At 36.6% G+C, this 16,109-nt stretch overlaps 1 protein-coding gene across 1 annotated transcript in view; it reads left to right on the plus strand.

Annotated features, from left to right (window-relative positions):
• SMURF2 (SMAD specific E3 ubiquitin protein ligase 2) overlaps positions 1-16,109 on the plus strand; it is a 53,574-nt gene that overhangs the window by 25,385 nt on the left and 12,080 nt on the right. The window contains exons 7-11 of the mRNA XM_008693634.2: positions 1,318-1,520; positions 3,792-3,876; positions 8,426-8,584; positions 12,776-12,971; positions 14,154-14,257. Of these exons, the coding sequence (XP_008691856.1) occupies positions 1,318-1,520; positions 3,792-3,876; positions 8,426-8,584; positions 12,776-12,971; positions 14,154-14,257 (747 nt within the window). The remainder of the gene's footprint in view (positions 1-1,317; positions 1,521-3,791; positions 3,877-8,425; positions 8,585-12,775; positions 12,972-14,153; positions 14,258-16,109) is intronic.

Below are 16,109 nucleotides of genomic sequence, written 5' to 3' on the forward strand. Positions count from 1 at the left end.
ATAAGTGGCTGAATTTCTTTTTTTTTTTTTTTTAAGTAAGAACAACATTTTGTTTTTTGGTTTTTTTTTGCTGCCTCTACTCAGTGTTTTGCCCCCCCAACCCCTCTTTCCCTGAGCAGGGCTGGCACCAGACACACAACATGAAATGCTTCTCTAAGCTATACCTCCTTTTATTTATTGGGGATTAATTGCTTAACTCATTAAGTCATAGTTTTCCCTCTTATATTAAAATTCTCACATAAAAGCTTAGCTCATGTTGCCATTTTAAAAAATGCGTGTTTGAGAGTTGCATTTCTGGTATTAAACTGCCAAGGATTTTATTGAAGTCAACCCATTTTTATTGTATCTGAGTGTAAATAAATGTGTATTTGTGTCAGTGCTTTGGCAAAGTCCCGTTTCCTTCTAACTCATTTAACTGATGAAACTGACTTTAATTTCCACATATATAAAGTTGATTGTGGTTGTAAATGTTAGTTTAAAAATTAACTCTTGATTATCCTCTTATGTTTTGGATGACCTACCAGTATAGCAGAAGTTCTTTGAAGAGTCACACCATCTTCTTTATTCATTCAATAAATATTTATTGAGCTACTCTTATATATATGCCAAGCACTATTCTAGGTGCAGGGGATATATATAGTGGGAAACAAACTAGGTGGACTTTGTTCTCAATAAATATTCTAGTAAGAGAAAACAAACAAGGATGCAGATAAAAAAAAATTAAATAATTGCTATGCTGAGAAAGTAAGGTGATGTACTTATCAAATGCCTGGGTGACTGCCTTAGAATTGAAGGTCAGGAAGGACCTCTCAGATGTTTAAGCTTAAGCTATGATTTGAATGACAAAAAGGAGCCTGGCCTAGGGAGAGTAGGAGAAAAAAAGCATTCTGGGTGGAAGAAAGAACTCCTTTCCAGCCCTAAAGGTAAAACAGTCTTGGCAAGTTCAGGGAACAGGAGGAATGTCAGCGTGGCAGAGGCTGAATGGGAGAAAGGTGGGAAGTTAGGTCCGAGAGGTAGGCTGAGGCTAAGTCAAGTGCTTTGTGAACTAGTGCTCACATCTACAAATATATGTGGATTTCATATAAAATGTAATTAAAATCAGTATAAAATGACTTGAATACATAATTGACAATCTGCCTATCACATGAGTTTGTTTGGTGATTAGAGGTGTCAAGCTTGCTTTTATTCAGAGTTCTTGAAATCATTATATTTGTATTGATCATTCCATTTTCTTGTGATCCTTCAGTACATACATTGTCTAGAGGACTCTACCTTTGATAGTTGAGTAACTTTTTTTCCCTGGTTACTTTTCAATAGACCAGCAGCTGAATATTCAAGTCCCGGCAGACCTCTTAGCTGCTTTGTTGATGAGAACACTCCAATTAGTGGAACAAATGGTGCAACATGTGGACAGTCTTCAGACCCCAGACTGGCCGAGAGGAGAGTCCGGTCACAGCGACATAGAAATTACATGAGCAGGACACATTTACATACTCCTCCAGACCTACCGGAAGGCTATGGTATGACTAGCAGAGGAAAAATAAAGTGTGGCTTACTGATTTCAGCTTGCTAAGAAAGCCAGAAAATCAGCTTTAAAGAAGTTAGTAATCTGGGTTTAGGGATTCTACATGAAAATAAATGTGTAAAATCCCCCAATCTGAAGTCTTTGAAGTGGTAGAGGACTACCTAACCAGCAGTTTGACTTGGGCTAGTCATTTAACCTCAGCCCTTTTGCTCTTTTATAATGAAATGAGATGAATGATGCCTCTCCTTGTCTCAGAGGTGTTGTGAAGAGCATATGTAACAATGTGAGCTTCGTTGCAAATAGGCACTCTGTAAAGGTAAGATGGTATTGTTACTGATAATGGTCATCTGAAGTCATATCTGCAATGTAATTTTCTAGACCTACATATTTAGAAATGCCATCAGAAATATGCTTTTAAAGATATTTATATCTTTGTATTGTCTATAATTTTGGATTATCTGCACGATGTGGATTATTGTAAATGATTTAGTCACTTCTATGTTTGTATAAAATGATTATAATCTTCTATAATTGCCTAAATTGTAGAATTTCATGTAGAAGATGACTTGAATCTTCTAGTTGGATACAGAACTTTCTAAATTAATCACAACTTGTGAATACTCTTGCAGATACTTTGAACTCAGCTGTCTTCTCCTTTCCTGCCCAAGGTTACCCTAAGCAATTATAGCCCTGCCCTCCCAACAGCCTGTAGATAAACCGTATCTGGGCTGATGGTGACACCTAATGACCAACATTGGGAATCGCCTGATCTAACTTGAGTTTTATTTTTCCTCTACAATATGTTTTCAACTGTTCTGCAAATGCATGAGTCTAGCTTTACTTTTTAAATATATTTTTAACTCTTTAATTAAAAAATTTACCCATCAACTGTGCTATGTTGCACAGGTTAGCCTAAGTAGCGCAGTGATGAGAGCATGGCTTGGGAGGGAGAGAGACCTGGGTTTACATCCTGGCTTCGCCACACATGAGTTGTGTGACACTGGGGACATTATTTAATTTCTCTGAGCCTCAATTTTATCTTCCATAAAATGGTGAAATTAATGATGCTTTCAAGTGATGGTTTCATGTGAAGTGCCTGACACAGTTTCCAAGACAGAAAGCACTTAGTAAACTTTGCCTGTTATTAATGTTCAGACCTTAGAATAAAGTATTTTTTGTCATTTCTCTTTAATTGAGATTATAAGGCAAGCAGTTTGGGGTGGTTATATTTTTACAATATTTGTGTGATTTGGATTAAAAACAGATTTTGTACAACCAAAACCTAGGGGTAAAGTGGGTACGAAAGCTGAAATTATTTCAGCTGTCACCTGTCACCAATTTAAAACATTTTTATGTTTATAATTTTAAGAAACTTAAAGTTTAAATTGACTTTATTATAGGTTAATAAACAAATTTATACTAATAAATATTAACAATAGTTGTTTTATATGTTGGAATTTTTCATTTGATTTTGTTTAAAGACAAGTGGTTCTGTTGCTTAAAAACACAATTAATGCTAAAAACCACCATTGAAGAAACTTTTAAGCAGATTCTTTCCCTTTTGCCCTGGCTTCCTTACTCTCTTGCTTTTGACCTTTTTCTCCCCAGACTGCATGCTTGTTCTCTGGTCCTCCTCTTTCTAACTTGCTTATTTTTGTGTCTTTGTCTATTTTTGACTATAGAGTGAGTCCCCTTTTAAAATGACATATTCCATCTTTTTTGCCTTTGTTTGAGCTTATGGTAGTCAAGAGAAAACACTTCTCTCAAGAAGAAAACTTAAGTTTTAATATAAAGTTAGGCATAATAAACAAGCATTACCAGCCTGCAGACCTTTTGAAAGTTTTTGCAAGTTCTCGCAGAATCTCCCACAGTTGGTTAGCCTCTTCCTCTGAGCTTTCTTTTGCTCCCCCTCAGGCTCCACTGTAAGACAAATAAAAGTCATTTCTTCATGTTCATTTGTTGAAATATTGGTACTGTGACAATCTTGTTTTCTGTTTTCCATAGCAACATGTTTAGTATTTGAGCCATACTGTAAATGGCTTTCAGATAGCTGGCCTCTGACCCTCATCACCGTTTATAAGATTGTTTCCAGGAGAAGATGTATTGAGTTGAAAAAGAATGATTTATAAAGTATTTTTTGGTAATACAATAGATTGGTAATTTGGAGAATTTAACTATTGATGTAATATCATCCTAGTGTCTATAGCTGTCTTTGATTTGGACATTCTGAATATGTTTTTATTATTAGTGTTTCTTAATTTTACAGAACAAAGGACAACACAACAAGGTCAGGTGTATTTCTTACATACTCAGACTGGTGTGAGCACATGGCATGATCCAAGAGTGCCTAGGTAAGAACATATCCGAATACTCTTCACGCCGCTGGATATCTGTTTTACCTAGGATTTCTTTGATTATTTAATCTTCAGCTTACAGTGGTTTATGTAAAAGTTAGGCTTTTTGTGACAGTCATTTCAGTTGACGTTTAGTAGAAAGGCCTTTCTGTTTCTCTGTAGTCTCACCCCAGTGCCCTGCCCCCAAGCAGCCCCCAGTCCTTCTACCCTCCCACCCTTAAGAAAAAAAAAAAATCAGGGTAAAAACATGGTTCTTTTAGGAATTTGAAAATTGATTGACCTGAAGAAGAACAAAAAACCTTACATACATCCCTTCCCCCCCCTTTTTTATGGGTAATAAAGTGATATTTTAATTTTTGGATAGGCTTTTTTTAAAAAAAAGATTTATTTTAACCTAATATGAGAGTATTCAATGTTCTTTTATGTCTTCTTTAATAAAGTTTCATTTTAATATAAAAAAGAAATAACCTGGGGCGCCTGGGTGGCACAGCGGTTAAGCGTCTGCCTTCGGCTCAGGGCGTGATCCCGGCGTTCTGGGATCGAGCCCCACATCAGGCTCCTCCGCTGGGAGCCTGCTTCTTCCTCTCCCACTCCTCCTGCTTGTGTTCCCTCTCTTGCTGGCTGTCTCTATCTCTGTCAAATAAATAAATAAAATCTTAAAAAAAAAAAAAAAGAAATAACCTAATTAAATTTTATTTATTTAGGACATTTGTCATTTTTTTTGCACCAGCTGGTACTATCATGTGATTTTTCTCTTTTATTCCATTACAATGACATTATATTGATCAATTTTCAAATACTGAACCAGTCTTGCACCCTTGGAATAAACCTTACTTGGTTGTGGTGTCTCATGAATTAAATTGCTTTTAAATACCAGAACTTGTACATTTAAACTGTAGGCCTTACTGAATGCATTTACTAACCCAAATGTCAGCTAACTTTTAAGTTGAAGAAGATGGAATGACACAAAAAATCACTTTAGTAATTAAACATAATTTTTGATACATTTTAATATCAAATAATAAGTTTTTCAAACACTGGTTTAGCTCTTTTGAGTTATTGAACAGATGCAAAATAAGTAGTTCAGTTGAAGCTACAAAAAAGGTTGAATTTTAAATTCTTAATCAACTTGGTAAGCTGCATATATACCTTTGTGAGACAAAAGATATTTTATATTCTAAGTGCACCATTCTTCTCCTCCAAAAAAAAGACCATGGAGGTGAAGAGATCTTTTTCTGACTAAAGCTTATAGTCGGAGCTCTGCTTTTCAAGACCTTGTGTTTGAATCAGAACCAGATGTGACTGGCTGATCTTGGATTGCTTTGATACTCTGTATTTACAGTTGACCCTTGAACAATGCAGGGGTTAGGGGCACCGACCACCCGCACAGTTGAAAATCTGTGTAACTTTTGACTCCCCCAAAACTTTGCTAATAGCCCGCTGTTGACCGTAAGCCTTACTGATAACATAAACAGTTGATGAACACACATTTTGTATGTTACATGTATCACATATGTATTCTTAACAATAAAGTAAGCTATAGAAACAGCATTAAGGAAATCCTAAGGAAGGGAAGACACATTTATACTTAAGTACTGTTCTGTAAAAAATCTGCATGTAAGTGGACCCTCACACTTTAAACTTGTATTATTCAAGGGACAACTGATATTTATTAATGGAGCTATTATAATGTAATGTTTTACTTTGTGATACAGCTTAATTAGAATCTTTTGAGGGTGGCAACCGAGGAATGTGCAGTCATTCATTATTGTATCAAGGTTGCCATGTCTGCTTCTTGATAATATAAACTGTTTAAAAAGTAATGGGGAGGAAATTTTGGTTTTAATAAAAAGCTTATTAATAATAAGCTCACTAAAAAAACCAAAAACTAAGGGCCTAACTTTTAGAAACAAGAGTTTTGTTAATAAATTAGGAAAAGAAGTGTTTATCAAATTGTAGGTCAATAATGAGCTTTTCTATAAAATAATTGAAAATCATTGGCAGGAAATGTATAGAAAAAAAATAGTTTTGAACTAAATGATTTACAATAGTGGGAAAGTTGATCTTGAGGTATTTGTTGAAAGAATAGTATGTAAACTGGCATCAGAAGTTGAAATTGAGGGAGGTTTTGGCACCACTGTTGGTCATGTTTCTCTTATTCCTAAGGAAACAGGTCAGTTTTTCATTTGTGATTAAAGGGTTTCTATAAAGTTTTAAGAATATTTTATGTTGAGTATTAAATAATGATTTTAAAATAGTGCTCTGGATTATTTTTTTTAGTCTCTATGTTCCAAATTGTTACTGTAAAAATGTGTATCATATCTTTTGTTTTGGAGGATCCTTTAAGTAAAGATGCCTTTTGTTTAGAGGGTCTTTTGTCAAAGCAAATCATGAATATTTAGATTATATTAAAATATCATCACTGTTTAAAGACATTTATAAAATAGTGTAACTCAGACACTTTAATTTTATAAGATATCCAGTAAACTTAGATTTGTTTGAGAAGTCCCATTTTGCCATCTTTTGCATTTCTCTTTAGAACAGTGATAAGCCTTGTTATTCATTATATTTCACCCTGACTATGTGGTCTTGTGGTACAAGATCTGTATTTTTATGGCTATATAACATACCATTTTTCTTTTATCATTTCCTAATTGGACATAAAGATTGCTTCCAGTTTTCTGTTCTTTTTTTTTTAAGATTTTTTATTTATTTATTAGAGATAGAGACAGCCAGCGAGAGAGGGAACACAAGCAGGGGGAGTGGGAGAGGAAGAAGCAGGCTCACAGCGGAGGAGCCTGACGTGGGGCTCGATCCCACAACGCTGGGATCACGCCCTGAGCCGAAGGCAGACGCTCAACCGCTGTGCCACCCAGGCGCCCCCCAGTTTTCTGTTCTTTTAACCCATTCTTCAGAGCTCTCCCACATATGACTAGATTTATAAAATTCTAAATAAAATGAATAAAACCAAATTCTGCGTTATGTCAAAAGAATTATTCATCTTTGATTTCAGTAATCACTTTTCATTTCTAAAAATTCCATTTAAAAAATCCATCTGTTCATTCTTAATCTCTCATTGATAGTTTGTCCTTGTAATTATTTCCCTTCCTTCTTTTTTGAAACGTTGCATATCCTAGCCGTTCTGTGTGATCTCTGACAGTATTTGGGGATCTAATTCTGTGGTTTATTGTTTCCACTCACTCTCAGTCATCATGACTTTTCTTTCTGGAGTGTGTGGTGATCTTTGTGAGTTTGTTTGATCTTAACTGGTTGGAGTTCTGTGGACCTAAAGTGGGAATTTAGGAAGTTTTCCTGGAATCATTTCATCTTCCCTTTGAGTTCTCAGCTTAGTGGGGAAGTTCCAGATTTCCTTTTCCAAACTTGCTGCTGGCCTGGGGCTGAGTTTCCCAGTTAACAACTACTCTCTGGCAGCCCTACCCCTCTGCCTGCCTGCCTGCCTGCCTGCCGTCAGTACCAGCTCCAGCCATGGGTTTTTTGTTTTTGTTTAATTTGAGGAGGATTCTTGGAACTTTTTCTCTCTCTTCGAGACTAGCAGTGTATTTTCTAAGCTTTAGTTTTTCTGTAACAGAGTGTCTTGAAGCACCTATAAGCAGAAGTCAAATCATTGTTTCAACAAATCTGTGGGTGCTTAGATGTGTCCATTATTATGCTTCACCATGACCAAGAAGAGGTTATTTCAGGAAAATCTTTTTCTAGTTTAACTTTTAAAACATGATTTCTAGTTTAACTTTGAAAACATGAGATTAATCATTATAATTATTGTTACAGTTTAAGTTTACATTAGACATGTTTTTATTCTTTAAGGTTCTGTAAATCTTTGTTTATATATGATAGTATTTTAAGAATGTGTAATACAATAACAGTGGTCTTTGATCCATTAAAAGTCTTACTGCTTTTTTTTTTTTTTTTTACTGTAGCAGTAAGCTTTAGAGAATTCTTCCTTAGGTGTCTTAAAAAGGTTCTTCATTCACAAGCTTTATACTTTCAAAATTCAAAGTGGAACAGTTTTCCTTTAAAATACGTACTGTGATTATTTTCAGGGTTTCTAAATTCAATAACATTTCCAGTGTTGCTTTGTTGGAGAGTTTAAGATGAATATGGAGTGAACATTTATTTACACAAATTTTATGGTGTAATAATGAAAGTAATAATTGAAGGGAAATTGTAGAAAACATTTCATTCCTTATGTCATTGACATTTTGTCAGACAAGTATTGAAGCACAGTTTATGTTGGCAAATGTTGTGATTGCTTTTAATTAATTTAAAATCTGTATTACATTAAAGCCCAGGAATGAACTTACTAAAAATGTAGGCTATGTGATAAGTTCCTGAGCCATTTATGAATTGGGTTTTGAATATGCAAGTTTGTTAAACCATTGGGAATTAAGGATTCTAGCTGAACATCTCAGGTTTCTGAAACAATACATTTTCTCAGACTTCATGGAATTGTTCTGTGTCATTTACACTTGCCTGGCCCAGCAGGCTCAGCAATGAGGTATTTTTTATTTTATATTTGTTTTTGCAGGGATCTTAGCAACATCAATTGTGAAGAGCTTGGTCCATTGCCTCCTGGATGGGAGATCCGTAATACTGCAACAGGCAGAGTTTATTTCGTTGACCATAACAACAGAACAACACAGTTTACAGATCCTCGGCTCTCTGCTAACTTGCATTTAGTTTTAAAGTAAGTTTTTGAAACAGTACATGTTAAAATGCAAGCCTGAACAAAGAAAAGACTGAAGATGCTTTTTGTAATGTGATACAATGTCTGCTGTCTTCAATTATAAATTAGTTTTGTTGGATGACATTTTATGTAAGAGTATGACCTGTTTTATTCTGATACGTGAGTATTTTAATCCCACTGTGCTAGCAGGAACCTGTCCTGGAGCGTTAGGGAAGGGGTGTGTACCACAGGTGCCTCGTAGCACACTTGAGGAGACAGGATGCTTTACAGGGTAGTTGTGTTTGTTTCTTCTGTGAGTGCATCAGAAACAGCTCCAGGATAGCTGAACCCGTCCCAGAGGTGGTGGTTTTTTTTTTAATCACCTTCATTGAAGTGTAAGTGACATCCAATAAACTGCATATTTAAAGTGTCCAGTTGAAGTTTTGACATATTCTAACACCTGTGAAACCAACACCACAATGTAGAGAGTGAACATACCCGTCATCCCCCCAGATTTCCTTGCGCTGCTTTGCCAAGTCCTGCTCCTGTAGGGCTTCCCCCTGTATGATTTCCTAGGGCTGCCGTAACAGAGTGTCACACACAGCGTGGTCTAAAACAACAGAAATGCATTCTTTCATGGTTCTGGAGGCTAGAAGTTTAGCATCAGGTTGTCAGCAGAGTCGGTTCCCTCTGCAAGCTCTGAAGGAGAATCTGGGCCAGGCCTCTCTCCTAGCTTCTGATGGTAGCCGGAAAAACTGGCTCTCCCTTGGCTTATAGACACATCATCTCCATCTTGTTTTTGTCTTTGTCTTCACATGGCCTTCTGTGATGTTTCTGCACACAGATCTTCTGACCCCAAATGTGTGGGTTTTTCCCTCAAAGCTTCCAGTTCTCCAGATCTCGGGATACCAACTGAGTGTGCAACGATTGAATTCAGGTCTGACAGACACTACCCGCGGTTAGCATCAGACCCCACAGGTTAGGGACTCACAAGAGCATCACCACTTCAGAAGCCAGTCCCAAGTACCAGGTCGTCTGTACTTTGTATTGACTGGCTGTAAATTGGGGAGTTCCCATGATTCCCTCTTTGGGTTCAGTAATTTGCTAGAATGGTTCACAGAACTCAATACTTTCTTTGCTATTACGTTTATAATAAAGCCAAATGGAAGAGGTGCATAGGGCAAGGGGTGGGGGTGGGGGTGGGGGTGGGGGTGGGGGAGCCTAGAGCTTCAGGCCCTCTCCAGGTGCTCCACCCTCCCAGTGCCTCCGTGTATTCAGCAGCCTAGAATCTCTCTGCACGTCGTCATTTGAGGGTTTTTGTGGAGTTGTCATACATAGGCATGATCAATTATTAGCTCAATCTCCAGCTCTCTCCCTCTCCTCAGAGGTTGGGAGGATGGAGCTGGAAGTTCCAGGCTTCTAATCAAGCTTTGGTTTTTCTAGCAACCAGGCCCCATCCTGAAGGTATCTAGGGCCCCACCAAGAGTCACCTCATTAAAACAAAAAATGCTCCTTTACCCAGGAAATTCTAAGGGATTTAGGGGCCCTGTGTCAAACTGGAGGCAAAGAACAAATATTAGAACAAAGGATACTCCTATCATGTCTCTTACTCCGGAAACTTCAAGGATTTTAGGAATTCTGTGTCAGGAACCAGGGACAAATGCCAAGGTTTATTTCTTATTCTGCACCTGTTTGTATGCCTGCATCCAGATTTACCTCTTTTCATAAGGGTACCTAGCAGTTTATTGCATTTAGGGCCACCCTAATGCAGTGTGACCTCTCTTAGTACATCTGCAAAGACTCTCTTTCTAAATAAGGTCACATTCACAGGTACCAAGGGTTAGGACTTCACATCTTTCTGGACACAACTCAGTCCAAAACACACCCCATCTTCGGCTAACCACTGATCTGCTTTCTGTCACTATATGTTAGTTGGCATTTTCTAGAGTGTTAGATAAACNNATTCCTGCAGTATGTGGTCTTTTTTGTTTTCTATTACTCGGCATAATTATTTGGGATTCGTCTCTCTTTTGTGTATAGTTCGTTTATTTTCTTTGCTGGTTGGTGTTCCATTATGTGGATATACCAGTTCATGTATCCATTTACCCCTATTGATGGACATTGGGATTATTCCCAGTTTTTGGTCATGACAGATAAAACTATTACGGACGTTTATGTATAAGCTTTTATATGGACATATGCTCTCACTTCTCTTAGATAAACGAGCACTTAGGAGTAGAATGGCTACATCATATGATAGATTTATGTTTAACTTTTAAAAAAAACTGTCAGGTTGTTTTTCGAAGTGTTTGTATCATTTGATGTTCCCCGAAGCAGCGTGAGAGTTGTGGTCGCTCCACGTGCTTGCTAACATTGGTATGGTTGAGCCTACTAAATTCAGACCCTCTAGTCGGTGTGTAGTGGTATCTCATTGTAGTTTTCATTTGCGTTTCTCTACTGACTAATGACGTTGTGCATCTTTTCATGTGCTTATTTACCATCTGTGTGTCTGATTTGGTGAAATATTTTGCCTCCTTTTTAAAAAAATTGAGTTGTTCCTTTATTTAATTTTTGAGTTTTTAGCATTCAGTTGTATGCTTTGGAAAGAGTTTCTCCTAGTCCATAACTTGTCTTTTCATTTTCTTAACAGTATCTTTGGAAATGTGGATGAAGTTCAGTTTTTCCATTTGTTCTTTTATGGATTGTGCTTTTGGTGTCACATCTAAGAAATCTTAGCCTAATACAGGTCATGAAAATTTTCTTCTGTGTTTCAGAAGTTTTATGGCTTTCAGTTTTACATTGAGGTCTCTGATCGATTTTGAAATTCAGTGTTTGTGTGTGGTATGAGATATACACAAGTTCGTTTTGTTTTTGTTTGTTTGTTTTGGCATAGGATTAATAGAGCTGTTTAGAGAGTATATTTATTCATTCATTTATTTTTATTATGTTCAGTTAGCCACTGTATAGTAAATGCATCATTAGTTTTTGATGTAGTGTTCAATGATTGATTAGTTACGTGTAACACCCAGTGCTCATCACAGCACGTGGAATATCTTTAATATAATAATCTGTTTTGATTTTGTTTATATGTGTATATAGGAAACATCTTTAATGTTTGTGATAGTAGTAAATAGTGATTTGTGATTTTCATGAAAGCTGTATTTTCTCTGGGAAGTTACCTGTTTCAGGAATAAAATTTGGCCTGCTACATAAGAATCACTGTGTGTAAGATAAGTTTGGGGCGATTTATTAGACACCTTAAAGTTTTGTTTATCTTAGCTACCACTGCCCTTTACCTTTAGGTTAGGAAGTTGTGCTCCTGTCTGTTGTGTGTAAAATTAAACTCCAAAATGATTCAGTGTCTGCTTGGGTATCAATAGTGAATAGTGAATTATTGGATTTTTTATTTCCTGATAGTTTATTGGAATTATGTAGCTCATTATATCATCAGGTTCTTAAAAAAAAAATTCTTAGTTGTAACTTACAGTATTTTTGCCGGGAGAATAAAAATATCTGCAGGCAATGTGCCCTTTTAAAAGTATTATATTTCTGTTGTACTTGGGAGATTATTTTCGTGTGTTTGTGGTAAACCATATATGTGCACACTTAGAAGTCTCTTTAGCACAATATGAATGTACTTAATACCACTGACTATATATTAGAAAAAGGTTACAATGGTAAGTTTTATGTGTTGTATATTTTCCACCGTAAAAAGAAAAGTAGTCATTTTATAAGGCATTTAGACATGTTTGTAATGTGTTCATTTCTCTGTGCCAGTAACTCACACGTGATCTTCCAAATTCTTGTGGTCTAGACTTAGCACGTATAGGAAAGGGGCTCCTGCCAAACTGCCAGCTCAAAGTGTCTCTTCCAGAGAGACAGACTCGAGATAACAGGGTTTGGCATATGCCTGAATTTTAAAATGGGTGATGGTCAACTATGCAGAAAAAAATGGAGGATGGTATTTGAGAAATTTATTCTCAGCAGCTAAATAAAGCTGCATGGATAAAACTCTGTTGTTCTGTTCTATAAATTTGTGTGGATTCTGAGAAATAAACTGGAGGTAGTTTATCGTCATCAAAAATGTCAAGCCAAGAATATCACAAGGACTGAAAATTATACAGGTAGACTTGCTTTCTAGTATGATGCTCTTTTAAATGTATAATTGCAATCTCTTGTACTTAAAATACTAGCATTTCTGTTTACTTTCAGTCGGCAGAACCAGTTGAAAGACCAGCAGCAACAGCAGGTGGTGTCGTTATGCCCCGACGACGCGGAGTGTCTGACAGTCCCGCGGTACAAGCGAGACCTGGTTCAGAAACTAAAAATTTTGCGGCAGGAACTTTCCCAACAGCAGCCTCAAGCTGGTCATTGCCGCATTGAAGTTTCCAGGGAAGAGATTTTTGAGGTAAATTTACAAGTCTTAAAATAGAAAAACATTAAATTTCAGTGTTTCACTGTTTTCTAAGAATACTTTCTGGAATTCCTCTCTCGCTAGAATGGGACAGTTTTCATTAATTTCTTTTTTAATTGTGGGGAATAAAGGCAATAATATCAGAGATTTAATCTAGAAGATAAACATTTAAATGGGATGAAGAGTGTGAAACATTCCAGTTGGTTCAGCTTGCTCTCTGCATTGCAAGTACTTACTTGTTAATAAATTTATATATATGTATGTGTGTGTGTAATATATATATATTAAAGTAAACTCTGCGGCCGTGGTGGGGCTTGACCTTATAACCCCAAGATCAAGAGTCACATGCTTCATCACCAGCCAGGTGCCCCTGTCCTGTTAATGAGTTTTAAAAAGACAGCAAATACTACCCATCCCTTACTTTCTAATTCTTCCAAAAGATGAGTGACTCTTAAGTCAAAAAATCATTTTGTTTAATTCTTTTTGGACTACTTCCTTAATTTATTGAAAATCTCCCTTTCTAGTATATTCTTGTATCTTTGGACTTTATAGCCCTACTATCACCTTCAAAGTTCTTCCATAATACGTGGCAGAGGTCCAAGGCAGGGGTTTCCCACTCATTAGAGGATTTGTGGGTAAAAGATATTTGGGGATTTGATAACCTTTTTCCTAAAGGATGAACTTTTTTCTCTCGGGACAATTCTGACCTTGTTTGTAAGTCAGTCGTTTGTATTTTAAAATAATATGAAGATGCCGGTTTAATGAAAATCACATAAATGATTACTTATGTTCTTTTGAACTTTCTTTTTCTCATCTTTACTTTCTGTTGGTGCCTATGACCTAGAATTAGGTCAACTAACTTTTAAATATTTAGTATTTTTGTCAGATTCTGTTAATGTGAGTGTGCTGGGTTCATAGAACTTGAATATGGAGTTCTGTACTTAGGCTATTAGTATTTATCAGATGAATTAATTTCAGTAGTATTAAGCTATATCCATCTTGTTTTTATAAGTTCCATGAGGTTTCAAACGCTTGGAGTTTATCCATTGATTTGATTGTTGAACAAATTTCATCCCATTTCAGTAAATGTATGTTTTATAGGTAGAATGCAAGGGAGAATTTAAATAACAAGTTTAAAGCACCTAGTAACAATAGTATGTTAACATCTTTTTTCAGGAATCCTATCGGCAGGTCATGAAAATGAGACCAAAAGATCTGTGGAAGCGATTAATGATAAAATTTCGTGGAGAAGAAGGCCTTGACTATGGAGGGGTTGCCAGGTAAAGACTTGCTTATGAGTAAATGACATATGGTTATATTCATAAGCTTAAGATAAGTTTCCTCTGGTGATACTTATTTTCTAGTGTAACATTCCCTAATTTTTGCAATACAGAGGATAGCCTCATAGATATGTTTGTGATGAGGTTGGCGCAGTACTGCCACCACTGAGTGATTGAGAGCTCCCTACTGGATTATCCAGCCCAGCGAGACTTCCTCTGAAAACTAGCTGCAACCCTCCATGGGCAGGGGTGGGCCCCCGGGCCCTGCATGCTTTCCGTCTCTCTCCTTCAGTATGTGTTATTCCCTCTGCTTTACATTGTTAGGAACCATCTGGAGATTTTAATGATGTATATTCTAAACTGAATGCTGTTTTCCTTTGCTCCCATTGCTATGCTTTTTAACCTTGTTAAAGTAGTGTCTATGTGTGCATGTAAGTATGGAGGCGTGTATATACATATGTATATATCATAAGTGGTCTTTAAAATGTTTCAATATAGAAGCTGTAATGTTTATGCTACATACATTCAAATGTAGGTTTTTTTTTTTTACAGGTTTGTGAAAATTTACTTTATGTAGATGTAGCAGAAACATTATAACTTCTGTACTGACATGTCCTAAGGACCATTGTGATAATTCTTCTATCCCTAATCTAAATCCAGCCTGAATTAAATTTGTGTTTCCACCAAGTCCCATTACTGGTTTTCACCTGTAGGCTTCTTTTTATTCTGTGGCCTTTTTACCTATAAATGGATGGTTTCTTTAGTTTGGAATTTCAGAATTGATCACGTGTACATCATACTTAGGGCTCGATAGTTCCCGTGGAATGCTTACAATTTGCTCCTAACTAAATTTGAATGCTTCTCGGGAAAACTTGTTAATTATCTGTTGATGGAATCTAAATGCTGTAATTATATATATAGTCAAATAAGTAGTCAGTCTTTTGTTTATTTCTTAACTTCATTACTGCCAGGGTTTGGGCAGACTAAAAGCGATGTGGCAGTGAAATGCTTTTTCTGCTCTGTATTGCATAGTGGAACCCCAGAGTAGCTGGGATCTGCTTACACGTGTGTTCTTAATACTTGGCAAAACAAAACAAAAATTTGGATTTTCCTTAAAATAATGCATCAGAAAGCATAGAGGACTTGTTAGGTGAGCTTGTTAGGTGTGTTGACAAATCTTGTTTATATGGAGACCTCCCTCACTTCCTTTTTTAATCTCTAGAGTTCTTCCAGTATTACTCCATCACTTACAGAACTTTGAAACATTTTTCTTTAACTACTTGTCAAGTGTTTCACTGCATTTCCTAAAAACATTTTTCAATCTTTTTTTAAAGGTTTTATTTATTTGAGAGTGAGCGAGCGCATGCAAGAGCATGAGTGGGGGGAGGGACAGAGGGAGAAGCAGACTCCCCACTGAGCAGGGAGCCCAGTGTGGGACTTGATCCCAGGGCCTGGGATCCTGACCTGAGCTGAAGGCAGATCTTAACCTACTGAGCCACCCAGGCGCCCCTCAGTCTGTTTAATCCATAATATCAGAGCATATTTAAATACCTTTCCTGGTGGGAGAATGACAAGAATTGAGACTAGAACTACATCTCTTTGAGTCCTAGACTAGTGATTTTGTTTTATCAAGATGAATAACGAGTTACCTTTCATACTTTGAAAAACATAAAGGATTTAATAAGTTTCAGGTGCTAGTACTGTTTATTATGTGGGTTTTTTAAAAACACCGATGTACACTGGAAGCCAATTACTATGGAACCTACCCCCCAAATGCAGGCTTGCTCTTGTGTTCCTCCCTACACCAAATGCCTTGCAGTGTCTGATTACTTCATACTTTTATTATGGTTGA

This window comes from Ursus maritimus, unplaced genomic scaffold (assembly GCF_017311325.1).
Source record: "Ursus maritimus isolate PB19 unplaced genomic scaffold, ASM1731132v1 scaffold_24, whole genome shotgun sequence".
Taxonomy (NCBI): domain Eukaryota; kingdom Metazoa; phylum Chordata; class Mammalia; order Carnivora; family Ursidae; genus Ursus; species Ursus maritimus.